The following is a 19,871-nucleotide window of genomic DNA, read 5'->3' as shown; positions in this document are numbered from 1 at the left end:
TCTCGATTTAGTCAATTTTTCGGTTCAGCATCCTGTGATCTGTCCAATGGCTTGTTGTAATGCTACGTTTTATTCTAAATATTATTATCTTAAATTAAAATAATTTCAAATAATTATTTCAGTGATTTCTTATATATATCACTTAAATGTACATCATTTAAAAAATTGCATCGTATCATTTAATGTGAAGAGAAAATTTATTTAAAAGTTTTATTTTTCATACACCGATAACATGTTGATCATAGAAACTTTGTACATTAATTATGTTAAAATATCTTAATATTTTGATTTTTTTTTAAATTATAATGTATTCCAATGGTGTAATAACCCATATGTATAGCAAAAGATGTAAAACTCAGGTGGCTTAGTTTGGATAATAAGTTGAGATGAGATGATATGAGTTGATATGGTTTATAAGTAATAATGAAATATTTTATTTAAGAAAAATTGTCATTATTCATTCATTATAGAAACTTACATCCATGATTGGATACATATTGGGATGTCTCCATATCATACATGATATTATAAACTAAAATAATGCATTTGGAGCTCTACGAACATACTATTTTCTTTTATGACTAGTTTTGGTCATCACTGTTGTTAATACTCTATACTTAAACAGAAACTCAACCATACATTTCATAGAAAGAGAGGATTCAACCTCTACAAATATATGTCTGAGAGACGAATTCATTTTTATTTTAATTAACAATAATGCAACAAAATAGGAAAACAGATAAATGCAAAAAATGACATATTATAGTTTGTATCAACTTAGGTAAACTTCAGAATCTGTGATAACCCGTAAAGGCAATATACTTATCTCTTTTTAGCCACAAAGATCAGATCTGTAAGACATGGTTGTGACAAGTTTAGTGATTCAACACATGTAGTGAGAAGAGCTGCCAGAATAGGTAGCGAGTGAGGACTACACATGTAACAGCCCGCTAGAAATTCAATTGTGAAATTTCTATTAACTTAGGAACCTCGTGAAAACCCCATAAGTTTTCACGAATCCATTAATCGTATAGGTTTTTGTCTAACTACATAGTTAGTGTTATTATTTACTATGGTATCAGAAGTGTGTTTTTGATTATTGGAGATAGTTAGAAGTGTCAAAATGTATTATGGTTTGTGCCATTAGACTCGGAGGGTTATTTAAAGTCTTATGGCGCAATAACATTTTTTCATATTTTTGGACAAAACGTCTGTTCAAAACTGTAGATATTATTGGATAAAAAGAAATATCTTGAGGTAATTTTCATGAATATTATTGGGTAAAAATATTTTGAGTTGATTTTATAGATATTATTAGATAAAAATATCTTAAGTTGATTTTTTGTAGATACTATTGGATAGAATATTATGAGATAATCTTTTATAGATATTTTGGGTAGGAGAAAACTATACTCAACTCTCAACTCCAGCCACATCTCTTCCATATCTCATCCATAAGTATCTCCAGCCACCTCTCCCCACGAAATTATCTTCATTTACACTTTCCATTGAAAGAATATCAAACACTCTCTCTCGGACAGCTTTTAGGAGGTCTTTTGCACACCCATTTTAAAGCTTTTGTAAGTATTTTATCATAAAGTCTCCTTCATATAAGTTGTTCCTTTTTGAGTCTAGTTTACATGGATATCTTATTTGTCCCATTTGAAGATCATTTGGTCAGTCAAATATTATGTAAACTATAAAAAGGTCATTCTGGGAGATAAATTGGAGAATAGGTTATAGTTTGGAGTTTTTGACCAAGCTAATGGATAGATATTGGTCCGAAATTTTTATGGAGTATTGTTAACATATATATGTGACTATTGGTTGAGGATTTTTGCATGATTAAAGGCTTTGATGAAAGATTTTCTTAGATCTAGAAACTAGAAACTGGAAGAAGAAAAACAGTTTCTGTTTTGAAAACGTTGAACTCTTTGGTGGTCTAAACCTATTCTAATGACTTTAATAATTTTATTGGAGGATCCTAAGTATCTTATATACATGTTATATTATTATTTTGAAGATATTTGATGTTAGTTTCAAAGATATGAAATTTTATACAAAGAGATATTCAAATAAGACAAAGTGTGGATATTCTTGGCTAAATTTATGTTTTAGTTAATTTCTAACCATGTGATCTTGAATTAAAAGCTTATATGTGTTTTAGGACATTTTTTTAAACCATGTGATGGTTTGGTTTGAAGATCATATATTTATAAGTCATAGATCAAGAGATTTATCAAAACTAGTTGAGGAAAAAGTTTCTGTTTTTGGACTAAGTGTAAAACCAAAAACTCCAAATGTTATTTTGTGATTTTGGTGACTTTAGTTTGATGATTTAAAGCATGGTTGATGTTAGGATGATATTATGAATATGTTAGAAGTAAGATTTGATTTTTGAAATTCTTGGAGATGTTTTGATTTAAGGTTAAAACTTGTGATTCAAGTGCTTGGATCTTTTTACAAAACAGTTTGGTGTTAATTATTAGCTTTTTCTAAATGAATGTTTTAAGTATGGTTTTGAACTTAGGATTGGAAGATGTTTGTTGCAAAATTTTGGTTTAAGCATGAGTTTTGAAATTGGAAGGAATTGCAACAAAAATTAAGGGAAATGACCTATGGATGTTTCGGCCATAGTGTGTTCTTCATAGTTGTGTTTTGTTTTAAATTTTTCTGAGTTGATATTTAAGTTTAGGACAAAATTTACATGAGAAATGTAAATTTTGGAAACTTTTGGAGTTAGTATGCAAAATCCTTAAGTTATGGGTAAAACGGTCATTTTCCCACATGTAGAGAGTAAAATGAAAATTTTACTCTTTAAGTTAGTATTTTCCATATTTCAAATTATTAGTGATTTAGTTCTAACTTTTAGAATCACTAATTACAGTTCCTCGTGATCGCACTTGAAGTTTTATAAGAAACGCGGAGATCGAGGTAAGTTAGCTTTTAACTTACTAGCAGTCTACTGTGTATGTGTGCTAAGTAAAGGAACTACAGTGTATGTATGTGTGTTATCATATATGTCATGCCATGCCAAGTTATCACGTAATTGTCTATTATACATAATTTATTCTGTCATCAATTTTTATCTGTTACATAATATATTCTGTCATGTATTACTGTACCTTACAAGTACGTCATGCTAAGTATGCCATCTATTACATATATGTCAAGTCATGTAATATTCACTGTTGCAAGTATGTCATGTTAAATATGTTGTCTATTATATGTTATGCCATGTTACGAAATGTTTCTATCTCAAGTTAGTCATGTATTTCAAGTTATGTTCAAGTCACGTTATGTTACGTCAGGGCTTCAGTTATTTCGTATTCCAGTCACGTTTCATCTTGATTACTTATGTATGGGGTCACAGCAATTGTGGCGCATACACTACGTGAGACACAGCAATTGTGACACGTAAAATACATGGGGCCACAACAACTGTGGAGTATGTATTTAAGCAGTTAAAGAACAAGTTTCCGTAGAATACATGGGGCCACAACAAATATGGAGTATGTATTTACACGTAGAATACATGGGGCCACAACAACTGTGGAGTATGTATTTTTCATGTTAAGTCAAGTTTGTGTAGAATACATGGGGCCACAACAACTGTGGAGTATGTATTTACACGTAAAATACATGGAGCCACAACAACTGTGGAGTATGTATTTTTCATGTTAATTCAAGTTTCAAAGCAAGTTCATACTAAGTTAAGTCTCAGATCAAGTTCATGTTAAGTCAAGTTCAGTTCATGTTTCAATTTAAGTTATGTCAATTATGCTATGTTGTACTCCAAGTTATGCTTTAATTACTTATGAATTTGATTATGCATTTATGTTTTTACTATCATCCATGCATCATTAGCTTGTGTGGAAGTTTTTTGTTAACTTACTGAGATTTGTAATCAAATCTCACTTTGGTAGTCCCAACTACCATTCCCCCCGAATGGTAGATCTTGTTACAGGACCTGAAGGAGAATTAGGAGCTGATCAACTAGACACAGTTGACTAAGTGACGGTGTGACATAAATGTTGATATAGTAATTAACGTAAATTACTACTTGTACGATTGAGTTGCATCTCTACTACTTTTTGGATCATAACCATTTTGGACTAGTGTTGTGATCTTAATTGTTCAATGGATTTTTATGTATGAAATATGTTTTAAGTATTTGGGATATTTTCAATTTGGTGCATAGTATTGCTAAAGAAAAAATTTATCCGCTGCGAATATTGCATATTGTTAGATGCATGTTAGGAATATTGCATCTTATATGTCATGAACGGGGGCAGGTAACCTTGTGTTGTATGTCTCGACGCTTCAAATGTCCGTCCGATCCCAAACGGAATTTAGGGGCGTCACAACACACATATGTGGGTGGCACATGAGGACCACCATTTTCCTTCGAACGATTTGTAGCTTGTGAGATATTTCAAATGAGGATAAGATGGGTTAAAATAATTTGAGTTAAAATATTTGATGAAATTTTAGAAAATGAAAAGGAAAAAGTTAAAACATTGTTAAATATAATTTATTAAAATAAATTTTGTTTTTTGTTTTTTTCTATAGCAACATAATACTTTGTATTCATTAATAGTCCCAATTACATAAAATATTCAGACCAAATAATTTGTAAAATATATTCAAAGAACAAGTCTCACCAAATTATCAAATCATCAAAATGTTTAGCATATCTTGCCAATGTATGACTCTAACACTTGCCGTGCGCCTTTTATGTTGTATGAAACACCTCAAAATCTACTTCATCGTCTTCTTCACCTCGTAAACAAATTATCCCAAGCAGACTTTGAGTCACTAGCAGCATTTAGTTCTTGGACCAAAAGAAAATAATAAATAATTATTATTTAATAATTAAATTATTATGTTTTGTATGGAAGTGTGGAAAATTATAATAATTAGATAATAATTAAATAAGAAAGTAATATTACATATAGTCATGGAGTGTGTAAATACTACATAATTATTTTGAAAAAGAGTGATGTTTATTATTAAAAAATTAATTCTTTATTAGAGTAATACTGCTCATTATTTCAATTTTTATCATCTTCTTATCATTTAATACCTTAAATTATTTGAGACTATTTATTATATTTTATATATAAACCAATCATTTAATATCGTATTTTATAAAAAAATAAATAATGAATAAATTTGTTTTTTTATTATATATATTTTATATTTATTTATTTTTTTAAAAAAATTATTTAATGTTTAGATATTCTAACAAATATCGTGATAAAAGAATAAATAAATATATGATTTATATGGTAAGAAATTAATTTTTTAATAATAAATTTTATTTTTTTTTAAAAAATTATATGAGATTTATACTGGAGGTAATGAATGGAATCTCTCTTCCATACTGGCCTCGGTTTTCTCTAATTTTACTTCCTACGAGATTTTTCTTTCGTCTCGTCCGTCTTCGCTCTTCAATCACCCCAACCCTAAATTTTGCTGCTGGTGCCCGTAGCCCGTAGCCCACTCGCACTCGGCCGATCAGACCTCAGCTACTCTGCCTCACTCCAGCGCTTCCAGCGGCCAGACGCACACGGCTCGGCAGTAGCCTACTCCGGTTCAGGGCTTCCACCCACCCAGCCACCGTCCACGACTTCACGGTAAACCAATTTCCTCTCTCTCTCTCTCTCTCTCTCTCTCTCTCTCTCTCTTTCTCTGACATTATTCTGTAACCCAGGTATCATGTGTTATATGCAAACTAGTATATATGGATAGTTTAATTTGAAAAAGAAGGTTTAGATTTGAGCTGTCAAGAGGCTCTTCCTCCTCTAGAAATCACCATCTAGGCCTCTTTGCTATTTGTAGGGTTACAGTATCAAAGACAGGGGAGCTTGAAATGGCAAATCAAGGTGCGAAAAAGCGCAAGGAAGAGAACGCTCGCCACATGGCGAACCTCCGACGCATCATCATTGTCTGCAATGTATTTTTCTTTCTTGATCAATTGCGCTGCTTTGTTTTCTTATTTTCCTAGTAGCTATTTGTTCTGATTTATGTGTAGGTTATCTATGTGCTGGTGAGGATGGTGGTTTTCCATTCAAGTTTCACCTGGAAGCATTGGATTGGTCTGATTCTCACGTCTGTGGCTTATCTGATTCCCTACCAACAACTTGCCAGAATGGCTCAGCCCGCTTATGCTGATGATGGGGAGCTTTTCGATGGTGGTTTTGATATGACTACTGGTGGAGTTTGTGGGTATGCCTCCTTATGTTTGTTCTTCTTCTTTATTACATACCTATGCATGCTTGCATTGAATCTGCAAGAAGTTGTCTTTCCTTAAGATAATATAGATGTCACCGTGTTTACAAAATTAAAACTAACACGAGAGAATTATTAGTTGCTGAGGCACCTATATCATGTTGTGTGGCTCAAGATGGCATTGGATGATATCAGATGTCTGGTAGAAGCCATGTGTAATGGTAACAACATAGACCTGAGCAGACAAAAATTTGATTTTAGCTGCTCGTTGATGACTTTTTGCAGGAGAGGTGCCGCATTGAAAGGCATCTCAGATAATTAATTGATATTATTAGTGTAACTTTTATATGTTTGTATCCGAGGCTGATATGATCAGATGACACTTCTCAAACTAGATACGTTCGTATGATACTTTTCCTTGATACAAGCAGACCAGCCTTGAGTGTTAGACCATAAACCTTCCAAGTTTACAGTAGAGAGGAAAGATATCCATACACATTATATAACAACAAAATTGACACAAAGTTCAACACCTCATGGGTGCAAACAATTATTTGGAGCCACACCTCCTGGTGAAAAGCCAACGATTTAACTAATTCCGTGTAGGGAAACTTTCGAGGGTGCGGTGCACGGGACCGAGGTTTATTTTGCAGGGGTGGGTCCAAAGGGTTTTGCCTTGGAGAGGTTCCCCGACATAAAAAAAAATTAAAAAAAAAATGACACAAAGTTGAAGAATCTATGTTTGTGAAAATATCCTTGCCATTCCCTATCCTACCTTTTCAAGAATTATCTTTGGTGTTGGTGTGTCCGTGTTATGTTGTGTTTTTTTTTTTTTATTGGCATTGAGTGTCCAGGAACAACGTCCGCACTAATCTCGGGGGTGCATAGGCCCTTGGCAATGACTTTCATGCAAGTGCACCTCGGGTAATTCAAGGAGAAAATTCCCCAGTCCGATGGCCCCTAGAGATTGTTTGCACTCAAGGGGATTTGAACTTTAGACCTGAGGGGAGCATATCCCCAAGCCCAAGTCCTTTACCACTTGAGCCAATCCCGAGGGGTTTTTGTTTTAAATGTATCTATTATCTATATCTTAGCTTCTTCGAATCGTTTGTGGTTTATTCTTAATCCTTAGACTTTGGCCTGAAGCACATGCTGGTTATTTGATATGAAAGGATTGATTTTTGAAATTAGTTTCAAGGCATGTTTTGCATATTAGGTGGTCAAATGCTATTACATCGACATAATAAATTGTTTGTAGTTAGGCTCAATAAGACTTGCTATATTTTTTCCTTCTACCACCCCCTTCCTATACATGTTTTCTAAATACCAATTAGGAATGAAAATTTTGACATGAAATTTAGGAATGGAAATTTTGACTTATAACTCATGTCTTGCAGCTATTTACATGATGTAATTTACATTACAAGCTTCGTACAAGTGATGTCTATCATCTCTGGAAAATTTTGGTACACTTACTTGGTGGTAAGATCTGTCTATTTTATTTTTCTCTAAGCTTGCAGTCTCACATTTCTTTTCTTGTAATCAACTTGCATTCACACATGGCCATGCTTATGTTTTAGGAATGGAGAAGGTCCATTTTGGTTCTGATTTTGAATTTTATTGGTGAAGGAGCTATGATTTTCTTTTAGAAGAAAAGTAGCAATGATATCATGGTGCAATCACTCTATATCACTGAATGACATAATTTGTGGTTCCTCAAGGTCAAACTTAATTAACTCATGCAATATCACTTTTTCGGGGCTTGGTTTTGTTTTGGGAGAAGAGGTGAGGAGTCAAATGAGTCATAAAACTAATGCAAAAGTGGCCAAGTACTAGGAAATTCTCAGCCACTTATATAATTGGATCTTTGGCCTGAAACAGGAATATCTTTGTTTTCAAACAAGTCTCTTTGTTGCTGATAATTATTTGGCAGCTATCATGGGGGCCATTGTCTCTTTCTGTTTAATGTTGAACTCAATTTAATTGATGGAACAGATTACAGCTTGATGACCCTGACCTGGGACATCATTGCATGTATTGTAATGCTGTAAAATTCAAGATTTTATTATTATAACTGTAGTTAAATGTGTTTAAGCCTCCACCACCCTCGATCTCCTCTTGGATGACCTCTCAATGGTGAATGTTATGCAGTCTGTAACTGACAGAATTAAAACACGTTGAGCATCTTTGATTCTCTCTCTTGCAATCTTCTCAAAACCACAGCCACCTTCTCGTCACTGCAAGCCACAATTCTGTAGCATTCTTACCTCACACCTAGATCAACACGAATCACCACTGGCGAAACAAGCCAGTACAGACCGAGACACCCAACTCACCATTCAGCCCCAAGGAACCACCCATCTTGCTGTAAACCGTCAGGAACACCAGAAGACGCAACCGGTAAGTTTCCTGTCCCTCCACGAGGGCATCGACCCCATATATCTCTTTCGTCATTTTCTCTCCCTATAACGTTTGACCAATTAATTTGTGGGTGTGGTATGTTGTGTTCCACTGTCGACGGACACAGGGGGAGTTGGAAGTTCTTGGACAGCCACAGAAATTGCTGTCGAACGCTTCCCATCACCTTGCGCCGCTCCGGTAAGCCCACATCAGCTTCTCTGCCCTTTTATTTTCCTTTGCTTTCTCGGTCTAACGGCACCAAACTTCCCTTTTATTTTGTGCCTGTTTTTACCTTCGATTGGTATTAACTTGGACTTCCCTTGTTTTGTTTTATGTTTTTAACCACCAAGGTGAGGAAGACAAAAAGGACGAGTAGGTTGGCCAGGCTTGGATGGAGTAGTTTGATTAATTTAGTTCTAGGCGTTTTAGTTGATATTACATTATGAAAATCATTTTCCCAATTTAGTTGGTGGGAAAACTTTGATTATGTTTTTATTTAAGACACGGTTTATTTTAGTAACTTCTTTATGAGATAAACAATGGTTTTATTAATTATGCAAATCTCTTGCTTGACTTTATTTAAAAGTATGTGACATTTCTAGCCTAAGGGAAGGGAGTGTTAGGAAGGTCATGTACTTGCATAAATAAAGTTAGGTAAGAGATTACACAATTAATAAAACAATTATTTATTTAATAAAAGTAATTATTAAGAAAACCATGCCTTTCATAAAAACGTAATCAAAGTTTTCAAACAAATTAAATTTGAAAAATTGTTATCACAATGTAAAACTAAACTAAGATGTCTGGGACTAAATTTCATCAGACTGTTACATTCAAGCCTGGCCCACTTGCTCATCCCCAATTATCTTCCACACCTGGGTGGTTAAATATATATATATATATATAAAGAAAAAACTAAAATGAGTCAAAGACTTAGTAAGAAACCCATCATAATGTAGACATAAGGTTCTTCATAAAATTTTGTATGCTTCAGAGAATGAAAATCTTGATTATCCAAACATTATGCTTATGACATGTATGATCAAATGTGTCATGTGTCATAGTCTTTTGTCTTGACTGGCCTACAAACCTTAATTCCATGTGCAAGGTTGTGCACCGGTTCCATATTCTGTGGCCATAAGGGGAATCGCTGATCATATCATAACATACTGTGTTGGACCATGCTTAGGTTTGTGGCTTGCACATCCACCCATGACTACAGTGGTACCATGCATTTGTATGGTCATTTTATTAATCTTGATCTTTATCTTACACTTTATCATATGAAAGCTTACGTATCTTCTGCGACATGAGATGTATGATATAATACGTAATAACACAATTGGCTATAATAACAAAACTGCTAGTAAATGTGATCATATTATGAATGGCATGCTTACATATTTCATGTCATGCGTGATACGTGAAAATTGGCGTCCAAAGAATTGACTTTAATAATTAATCTATCTAAACAAACTAATTTGTGCTAATCCTAAATTTTATGATCAAGCTGCTTACCATCGCGTAGATTTCGAAATCTTACCTCGTAGCTAACTCCTATATGAAGTACTGTACATCACTAAATTTTCTAGAAAAGTGTCATAATATTCTATTTAGTTAAATACACAATAGAAAATAAGTTAATAATTATCCAGTTTTTTACAAAACTAATAAATACTAATATTATATAAATACTCATAACGTGTCTTCATTTTTAAATTATACTTTGACGCACCAAAAAAAAATTTAAATTATACTTTAGTAGAATAATTAGATTTTATCCAAGTCTGTCAAAAATAAGCTGTGGAAATTCGGTTCAATAGTGAGACTTAAATCAAATTCTTGTGATTTATTACTGTAGTCTAATAATATAATTTAGACTCCATAAGAAATTATAATTATAAGTTACTTAAACTAAGTGTCATCCACATAAACAGGCCCAAAATAAAACAAACCGAAGGTAAAAACAAGCCCAAGGTGCATACTGACATGACTTATACTTTGTTGGCATTACTGTAATTAACACCTTGTAGCTGTACGTGTATTATGCTTTATGAAAAGGTTAAATGGCATTTTTATGATTTTAGGTCTGTACATACTTTACGGAAAGAGCTAAAAACTTATGAAAGGAGTTCACCTCAGAGAGAAGGAACGGTGCAACAGAGACTCAATGAGAGAGGAAGGATGCGATGGAGCAGCTATTCAGCCAGAAACACAAAAGCAGTCTCTGGTGGATGAACGGGACAGCCAGAAACAGCCAGGATGATGGGAGGTGCTTGGCCGGCTGTTTCTGGCTGTCCTGGTGGTTTTCCGACTTTCCCTGTGGCGGTTGTTGGTGGGCACAATCAAATCACACACAAAAGGAATCGGTCACTTGCTATATAAAGAGAAGAAAGCGACGGTGTAGAAAGGGAAATCCAGTGAGAAAAGCTTACCTTGGCGGCGTGAAGGTGGCTGATCTGGTAATTTTTGGGGTTGAATGAGGTAATTGAAGGCAGTGGCTGTCTCAGCTTTCGCTGGCTTGCTTGGGTGGTGCTAGGGTGGTTCGTGGTGGTCTGGGTGGGAGGGAAGTGAAGGTGGCTACTGGGATGGTGTACGGTGGTGGCTTGCTGTGAGGATAGAATGCTACAGTTTTGGAGAAATTGAGAGGGAGAGGATTTAAAGATGGAGAGAGGATTTAAAGATGGAGAAAGGGTGTTCAATGTGCTCAATTGGAGTCAGTTACTGACTGTTGTAACTCTAAGCTGCTGAAGGGCAAACCCAAGAGGAGACACAGAATAACGGAAGTTCAAGGCATTGTGCAGTGGTTTATGATAATATTTAAAATAAATAAATAAATAAACCAAAAATTATTCTATGTTCTAATTTAGGATCCGTATGTTACATGTATACATCTTTATGGATGTTTCTGAGGATCAATCTATGTTCACTCTGTTTGTAGAAGATATGAGCTTAAGCATCAAGTCCACATTTTCTTCCCCATTTTGAGAGGTTTTTACCTGTGGTTAGATCATCTAATGAGACGTGCGGTGTAAATTCCTAGGTTCGAGACTTAATATTTGAATTGTTCTGTCTGGCTTTCATGTTTGATATGGTATTTTGATCAAATATAGACTCTTGACGGAATTGAGGCTCTTCCGGCAAAAAGGAAGTAACTATGTTCTGGATATTTGTAAGACTTAAATACATGTAGAAGATTTTTTACAGACCGGAGAAGTTTTGTTAAATTTTTATCTGTAGAAGTAGAACATGCTTTATATGTAATGCAGCTATCTTCTGAATATCTTGTATAGGACACAGAAGGTTGGTGTTGTAACAATTTGTTTTTTCGTTGCTTTCCAGATACCGGCATTTGGAGCATATAAGTCTTTTGGTTTCATTAGGGGAATTTTGCCGCAAGGTTCAGAGGTATCCTATCTTACCCCCGACTTTATTTCTTTATTTTAAAGCTATGGATAGCATCTATGTGCCCAATACCGTTTGCTATATGCTTGTGTGTGAAATAGGGAGATGCGGAGGATGAAAAGTCTCGCAAGAAGAGAGAAAAGATGGAGAAGAAGATGTCTAGGGGCAAGTTTGTCAAGACACGAACTAGGTAGTTTACTTTTGAAATGTATTAATTGGTTCCGGGGGACATCATTGGACGTATACATCTGTATGCCTTATAAATCTAGTCTGGTCTTCCTAAGGAGACAATGCTGCACACAAATTTTTTTTTCCCCATCGAACTATATTCCTCTGCAGAGTGGAAAAATAATGTAATCTCTGTTTATTTAGCTTTAGAAATTCTGTTAAAAGAAATCTCCATGCCCTGAACTTGCACTCTGACCGCAGCTCCCATATGGGTAATGGGCAAAATTGTCCTTTACCCTTGCGAGAAGGTGGATGTTGCCGGGCAGGGATACGACCCCCCCCCCCAAAAAAAAAAAAAAAATTGCTCAGCCCTAAGCTTGTTAAAGTTTGTATGCTGATTAAGTTTGCAAGGGATACGGCTCCCTTGCGCAACCTAACAACTTTCAAGATAGAGTGCTCCTCGTCAAAGTTGTCATGGGTACTAAGCTTGAGAATTTTCCTCTATGCCTAAGATTTTCCTCGACGTAATTAATCTCCCAGATGCTTCCATTCCCAATCAAGTAGACTCTAAACCAGTTGTACCAAATAAAGTGTTCCTCTTCATCACAAAGATTCCTTTTTAGCAAAGCTGTGTGGAGGCTAGAGAGATATGAGTAGAAGTTTTGAATGATAAAAAGGATTGCTTTGCACGTTGGAGTTGACTTGCATAAAATAAAAAAAAAAAAGAAAAAAAAAAAAGGGTTGTGTTGTAAAATAACATTGTTGTAAAATAAATTGTATGATCACCTTGAGCTAGTCGATATATGCACAGTGCATAGTGCTATTATAGTAATTGGCATAGTAAATGGCCGATATAATGTACAGTGCATAGTGCCAGCATAGTACTGCATAGTAATTGGCATAGTAAATGGCCGACATAATGCACAGTGCATAGTGTCAGCATAGTACTGCATAGTAACTGGCATAGTAAATGGCCGACATATGCACAGTGCATAGTGTCAGTATAGTAAGCTAACATAGTTCCCTTTGTACGTCTATATATATCGTTGAATTCTTTAAAAAATTCACAAGTTTCATAACTTCTCTGAGTTCTATCTCTCTCTCTCTCTCTCTCTCTCTCCTTTTAGAAAGTTTTATAATAAATCTATTTCTCTCTTTCTTTTTCGATAGTTTTATAACACGATATCAGCACGAAAGTTCTGACGATCTTGAAGCTAATAGTCCTCTACTTCAAGTAAGTCTTTCAATATATTTTTTGTAGTTTTCAAAATGAATATGAAATATTAAACATACTTATGCTCCTGATTTATATATGTAGAAAATGTCAAATCTTACAAAATTGGAATTTGTTGCTCTTGACATTTCTGGGAAAAATTATTTATCTTGAATCCTTGATGCTGAGATCCATTTGGATGCAATGAACCTGGGAGATACAATTAAAGAAGGAAATCAAGGGTCCCTGCAGGACCGTGCTAAGGCAATGATTTTCCTTCGGCACCATCTTCATGAAGAATTAAAAACTGAGTATCTAACGGTGAAAGATCCACTTATTTTGTGGAATGATTTAAGGGAGACATATGAACACCAGAAAACTGTAATCCTCCCAAAAGCTCGTCATGATTGGATGCACCTGAGGTTGCAAGACTTCAAGAGTGTTAGTGAGTATAACTCTGCACTCTTTAAAATTAGCTCGCTATTGAAATTATGTGGTGAAAAAGTCACTGATGATGACTTGTTAGAGAAGACATATACTACTTTTCATGCCTCGAATGTGCTCCTGCAGCAGCAGTATCGAGAGCGAAAGTTCAAGAAATATTCTGAACTTATATCTTGTCTTCTATTAGCTGAGCAAAATAATGAGCTTTTATTAAGAAATCACCAGTCACGTCCTACTGGTTCTATATCATTCCCTGAAGTGAATGATACTAGATTTACATCATTCCCAGAAGCGAATGGTGCATCTTTTCAAAGAAAAAGAGGGCGTTGACGTGGTAAGAAAAACTATAGAAGTGGAGGTCCTAGAAGTGACCACACTAAAAAGGAAAATAATATATATACACCGTACCACCAGAAGTGGTTCAACTCAGAAAAGGACAAAGGTCCTCAAAATAAATTTGTAAAGAAATATGAAGATGAATGCCATAGATGTGATATAACTGGACATTGGTCTCGTACCTGTCGTACAGCTAAGCACTTGGTTGATTTATACCAATCTTCCATAAAAGAAAAAACAAATAAATTTGAAACAAATTTTGCTGAACCATCATATGCTTTAAATTCTATAGATGGAGAAGATATTACAAGTCTTGATGTTTCTGATTTCTTTGAGGATTCCAGTGGTAGAGTTGATCATGGAAGTGTTCCTTTTTAATTAATGTATTTCCTTTATATTATTGTAAAATATTTTTATTCTGTAATGTTTTTTTTAGTAATGAAATTTTTATATATTTTGTAGAATCATGAGTCTTATTGATGAACTTTCTATCTCCGAGATGAATAATAAAGATGTATGTCTGGCTGACAGTGCTACAACTCACACAATTCTTAAGGATAAAAAATATTTTCAAAATCTAACATTGAGTAAAGCCTATGTTCATACCATCTCCGGTTTATCGAATCTGATTGAAGGCTCCGGAAGAGCTTATATTGTGTTGCCTAATGACACCAAATTTTATATTAATGATGCTCTATTTTCTTCACAATCCAGAAGAAATTTATTAAGTTTTAAAGATATACGTCGTAATGGTTGTCATATTGAAACCATTAATGAAGACGATAAAGAACATCTTCTCATTACTAAAATAATTTTGAGCCAGAAGCTCGTATTAGAAAAACTGCCTGCCCTCTCATCTGGATTGTATTATACAAAAATGAGAACAATTGAATCACATGTTGTAATGCACCAGAAGTGCATTGATCCCAAAATATTTATGACTTGGCATGATCGCCTTGGACATCCGGGATCAATAATGATGAGACGAATAATTGATAATTCGTATGGGCATCCCCTAAAGAATCAGAAGATTATCTTACCCAATGAATATCCATGCTCTGCATGTTCTCAAGGTAAATTGATTATTAAACCATCTATCTCAAAGGTTGTTTTTGAATCTCCATCTTTTTTACAAAGGATTCATGGAGATATATGTGGGCCTATTCAACCATCAAGTGGACCGTTCAGATATTTTATGGTTTTAATTGATGCATCAAGTCGATGGTCACATGTTTGTCTACTTTCCACTAGAAATGCTGCATTTGCTAAACTTCTTGCACAAATAATTAAGCTACGAGCATAATTCCCTGACTATCCAATTAAAACTATTCGATTGGATAATGCAAGAGAATTTACATCTCAAGCTTTTGATAATTATTGTATGTCAATAGGAATAGATGTTGAACATCTAGTTGCCCACACACACACTCAAAATGGTTTAGCTGAATCATTGATTAAAAGGCTTCAGCTAATCGCTAGACCTTTACTCATGAAATCAAATCTTCCTATTTCTGCTTGGGGACATGCTATAATTCATGCAGCATCATTAATTCGAGTTAGGCCATCAGCATATCACAAATATTCACCATTACAGCTTGCATTTGGTCAACAACCAAATATTTCTCATCTTCGTATTTTTGGATGTACTGTATATGTTCCAATTGCACCTCCACAACGTACAAAGATGGGCCCTCAACGTAGACTTGGGATATATGTTGGGTTTGATTCTCCATCTATTATCAGATACCTTGAGCCTCTTGCAGGGGATATGTTTAAGGCACGTTTTGAGAATTGTCATTTTGACGAATCCATTTTTCCAACATTGCGTAATGAGAAGTCAGTGCCTGAAGCACGACAGGAAATTACTTGGGAAAATAAAGCTCTTTCCCAATTTGATCATCGTACAAAAGAATGTAATCTAGAGGTTCAAAAGATTATTCATTTGCAAAGTGTTGCAAACCAAGTACCGAATGTATTTACTGACACTAAAGGTGTGGTAAAATCATATATTCCTGCTGTTAATGTTCCAGCAAGGATTGCAGTCCCTGAAGGACAAGTTGCCAAAATAGCAACAGGCGAATCTAAGATACGCCTGAAGCGTGGACGGCCTATTGGTGCTAAGGACAAAATTCCTCGGAAGAGGAAAATACAAAATGAATTTGGTACTCCTGAAGAGTCCATACCAACACAGGCCATAAGAGTAATTGATGCTCCTGAAGAGAGTAAATCTCCTGAGAAAGAACCTCCTGAAGAGGTATTTCATGAAATGTCTTCCCTTGAAGAGGGACAGGTACCTGAAAATAACGAGATCTCGATACATTTCATGAGTACAGGAGAAATTTTGAATAGAAATAAAACTATTGTCGACAACATATTTTCATATAAAATGGCTCTTGACATTACCAGAAGTAATGAAAAAATTGAGTCAAGAACTGTCGAAAAATGTCAACGTAGAGATGACTGGCCAAAATGGAAATTAGCTATTGAAGCTGAATTAAACTCGCTAGAAAAGCGAGAGGTCTTTGGACCAATTATACAAACACCAAAGGGTGTAATGCCCGTTGGATATAAATAGGTATTTATACGTAAACGTAATGAAAGTAATGAAATTGTGCGATATAAAGCACGACTTGTTGCACAAGGTTTCCTGCAGAAACCGGGGATTGATTATGAGGAAACATACTCTCCTGTTATGGATGCAATCACATTCAGATATTTGATCAGTTTGGCAGTTATAAAAAGATTGAATATGCAATTGATGGATGTGGTCACTGCATATTTATATGGATCATTAGATCATGACATATATATGAAAATCCCTGAAGGATATAAAATGCCTGAAGCTTTTAATCTGAGTACATCCAGAAGTATGTATTCTATTAAGCTTCAAAGATCTTTATATGGGTTAAAACAATCCGAACGCATGTGGTATAAACGCCTTAGCGAATATCTATTGAAAGAAGGATTTGAGAATAATCCAATATGCCCATGTGTTTTTATTAAGAAATCAGACTCCGGATTTGTTATTATTGCGGTTTATGTTGATGATCTAAATCTTGTTGGAACTTCTGAAGAGATCAGAAGAACCGCTACATATTTAAAGAATGAATTTGAAATGAAGGATCTTGGCAAAACGAAATTTTGTCTCGGCCTGCAGCTCGAGCATTTGCCAAATGGAATTCTCATTCATCAGTCAAATTATACAGAGAAAGTCTTGAAACACTTTTACATGGACAAAGCTCATCCCCTGAGTACTCCAATGGTTGTTCGATCACTTAATGTGCAAAAGGATCCATTTCATCCTTGTGAAGACAATGAAGAAATTCTTGGTCCTGAAATACCTTATCTCAGTGCAATTGGAGCCCTGATGTATCTTGCAAATTGCACTCGGCCTGATATTGCATTTTCAGTTAATTTACTTGCAAGATATAGTTCCACACCAACTCGAAGACATTGGAATGGCATTAAACATATCCTTCGATACCTTCGAGGTACGGTTGATATGGGATTATTTTTTTTTTTCGATAGTTCTATAACAGGTTGAAATTTGTCTGAATTTTAGCTCTAGCAACATCTCTCCCACCAAACTTCCTACAGTCATCCTCCTTCAACCTGAAAGAATTAGAAAGTGACCTTTTTCTGTAGTCTGTAGCAAGGGATCTCAAGGATTTGCAATTTTAGGGTTGGTGGTAGCTGCAAATGAAATTGAGTTCCCACATCTCCATGCCTGCCTTTACAGAAGATCATGATAAAGCTTTCGTCAGTACAACATACATGGCTATTTGTTGCACTGCAAATAGTCTGAAAATTGTCAGAATAGGGCTTCTTCAACTTGATTGGACTAAGTTTTAGGATAAGAATATGCCAATATATTATTTGTTGCGAGTTGGAAAAATAAAGGTGACATTTAGCTAGCAATCATATCTTCTAGTTTAACAACAGATCACATTGATTTACCGTAACTGAGAAAATCGAGAATATATATCTCGAATATTTTATGTTGATAATTTTGGACATTGTAAATCAAGAATATATATATATATATATGTGTGTGTGTGTATATATATATACATGGACTCTCAAATTAAGTCACAAAACAACCTTTGTGCTGGGGCATTTTTAAATTTTAACTAGCAAGCTTACAAAGTAATTATAGTTAACATAATTGAAAAATAGATCCAAAAGTACACAATTAAATGAAAAATCGTTATGGAGTAAACATGCCAGTATATCCCAACGAAGCACCAAGCAACCTTGGATTGATCAAGTTATGTAGCAGAGTAGCAGTTGCAACAAAATCATGTATAAGTTATGTGATGCCTCCAACCTTTGCTTGGGATGTAAAGAAGACTTGGAACGTTGGGATATGTAACACTTGATTACATACCCTTTCATGACAGATAACATGTAATGCATCATTGTATACCACTAGCAATATGTAATAATCACAACGGAAATAGGGTAACTCATAAAAGTTCATGCTAGAATGAACTAAATATCTCAATAATTCAAATTAACCATAGACATGCCTTACTTAAAGAGGTTCAAACAATAAGGCATAAGTTCAGACATAAAGTGGGAGATAGAATCTCCTTATTACAGTCAACTACAACAAGGTTCCATAAACAGGTAGATCAAAATATTTCTCTAATATGCTGCATAGTGAATAGGACCATCTCTAAGAACATTATTAACTCCATCTTTTGGTTGGGGTCAGACTTGTTCTCAATCATCTGAAATCAAGGGGTGGAGTTCATCACCATCCTATTCATCAAAGGTCGGTCATCACATAGCTTCTACCATTCCTCCCACCATTCTGGGGGGAATGGTAGTTGGACTACCACATTTGAGATTCTTTGAATTTTTAGCAAGTTAAATAGCCAACTTATACAAAGATAAGATATACAGGATTAATGATAAACATGAGATACATGCTAGATATGTAGAAAACCTATATTTGTCTCCCATCTAGATTTCTCAACATCTTTCAGAAAAACTTTAATGCATATGTTCTTACAGAGAACATTTTGTACTTCATTCATCTTTTAAAAAGCATAACATTTCTTATTTATTAGAGGTATTAGCATCGTGTTTCGCACACCTTTAAGCCGGGGTTCTAGCAACTTAGGTCTTGGTTCTCACACTTACACACTTAAGTAAAACACAGAGAGTGGGGGGCCTTGGTGGAGGCCAAGGAGTCTTCAATACTTAAATTAGTATATCTCCTTAATAGTTTATATGAGAATTTTGAGGCATCAGAGAGAATTATTCTTACTTGGGGGTTGACTTTTATACTAAATTTTTGGATGGGGACAACCCATACCTTATCTCAAGGAGTTCATGACACTTCAATTGTTTACCTAATCTGGATCCTTTAATGCGGTGTGACTCCAAGGGTGGGGCCATTAATGCAGCGTAGAAAGTGGGGAGAGGCGCTATTAATGTGGCGTGATTCCCTGACTCACTTTATCCTATAAATGTTCATTATTAAGCCTCTTCATGCCTGCTGTCAGGAGATCGAGTGTCCCCCGCATCTCTCACTCACCTGTCTATATAGGTTCCTGAGAGCTAGGTGTCATTGGAGAGTGTCAGGGCGGCGAGTCCCATCTGCCTCTATCATCCATCTTTCCCATGTGAGGGTTGCTTCACAGGTAAGTCTTGCTCATGGGTC

At 35.0% G+C, this 19,871-nt stretch overlaps 1 protein-coding gene across 6 annotated transcripts; it reads left to right on the top strand.

Moving 5' to 3' along the window:
* Positions 1-5,369: 5,369 nt before the first annotated feature.
* On the top strand, positions 5,370-12,431 carry LOC122313464 (transmembrane protein 208 homolog). 6 transcript variants are annotated; one of them, XM_043128500.1, is made up of 8 exons: positions 5,370-5,639; positions 5,845-5,959; positions 6,038-6,231; positions 7,632-7,716; positions 8,458-8,634; positions 8,762-8,832; positions 11,977-12,042; positions 12,141-12,431. In XM_043128500.1, exons 2-8 carry the CDS (start codon positions 5,876-5,878, stop codon positions 12,394-12,396), a joined length of 933 nt encoding a protein of 310 aa, XP_042984434.1. In that variant the 5' UTR covers positions 5,370-5,639; positions 5,845-5,875; the 3' UTR covers positions 12,397-12,431. The 6 variants fall into 6 exon arrangements, with proteins under 6 accessions (XP_042984434.1, XP_042984436.1, XP_042984435.1 ...); XM_043128502.1 differs by lacking the exons at positions 11,977-12,042; positions 12,141-12,431 and adding exons at positions 10,722-10,888; positions 10,925-11,850; XM_043128501.1 differs by lacking the exons at positions 11,977-12,042; positions 12,141-12,431 and adding an exon at positions 10,722-11,850.
* The last annotated feature ends 7,440 nt before the right edge of the window (positions 12,432-19,871 follow it).

The sequence above is a fragment of the Carya illinoinensis genome, chromosome 6, assembly GCF_018687715.1.
Source record: "Carya illinoinensis cultivar Pawnee chromosome 6, C.illinoinensisPawnee_v1, whole genome shotgun sequence".
Taxonomy (NCBI): domain Eukaryota; kingdom Viridiplantae; phylum Streptophyta; class Magnoliopsida; order Fagales; family Juglandaceae; genus Carya; species Carya illinoinensis.
This window is presented reverse-complemented; position numbering and strand designations above follow the sequence as displayed.

Bases quoted from the DNA above. Each gene is read 5' to 3' on its own strand.
- LOC122313464 (XM_043128500.1), top strand. From the start codon at position 5,876: ATGGCAAATCAAGGTGCGAAAAAGCGCAAGGAAGAGAACGCTCGCCAC. The intron at 5,960-6,037 runs GTATTTTTCTTT...ATTTATGTGTAG, and splicing joins GCATCATCATTGTCTGCAAT to GTTATCTATGTGCTGGTGAG. The intron at 8,635-8,761 runs GTAAGTTTCCTG...CGACGGACACAG, and splicing joins AACACCAGAAGACGCAACCG to GGGGAGTTGGAAGTTCTTGG.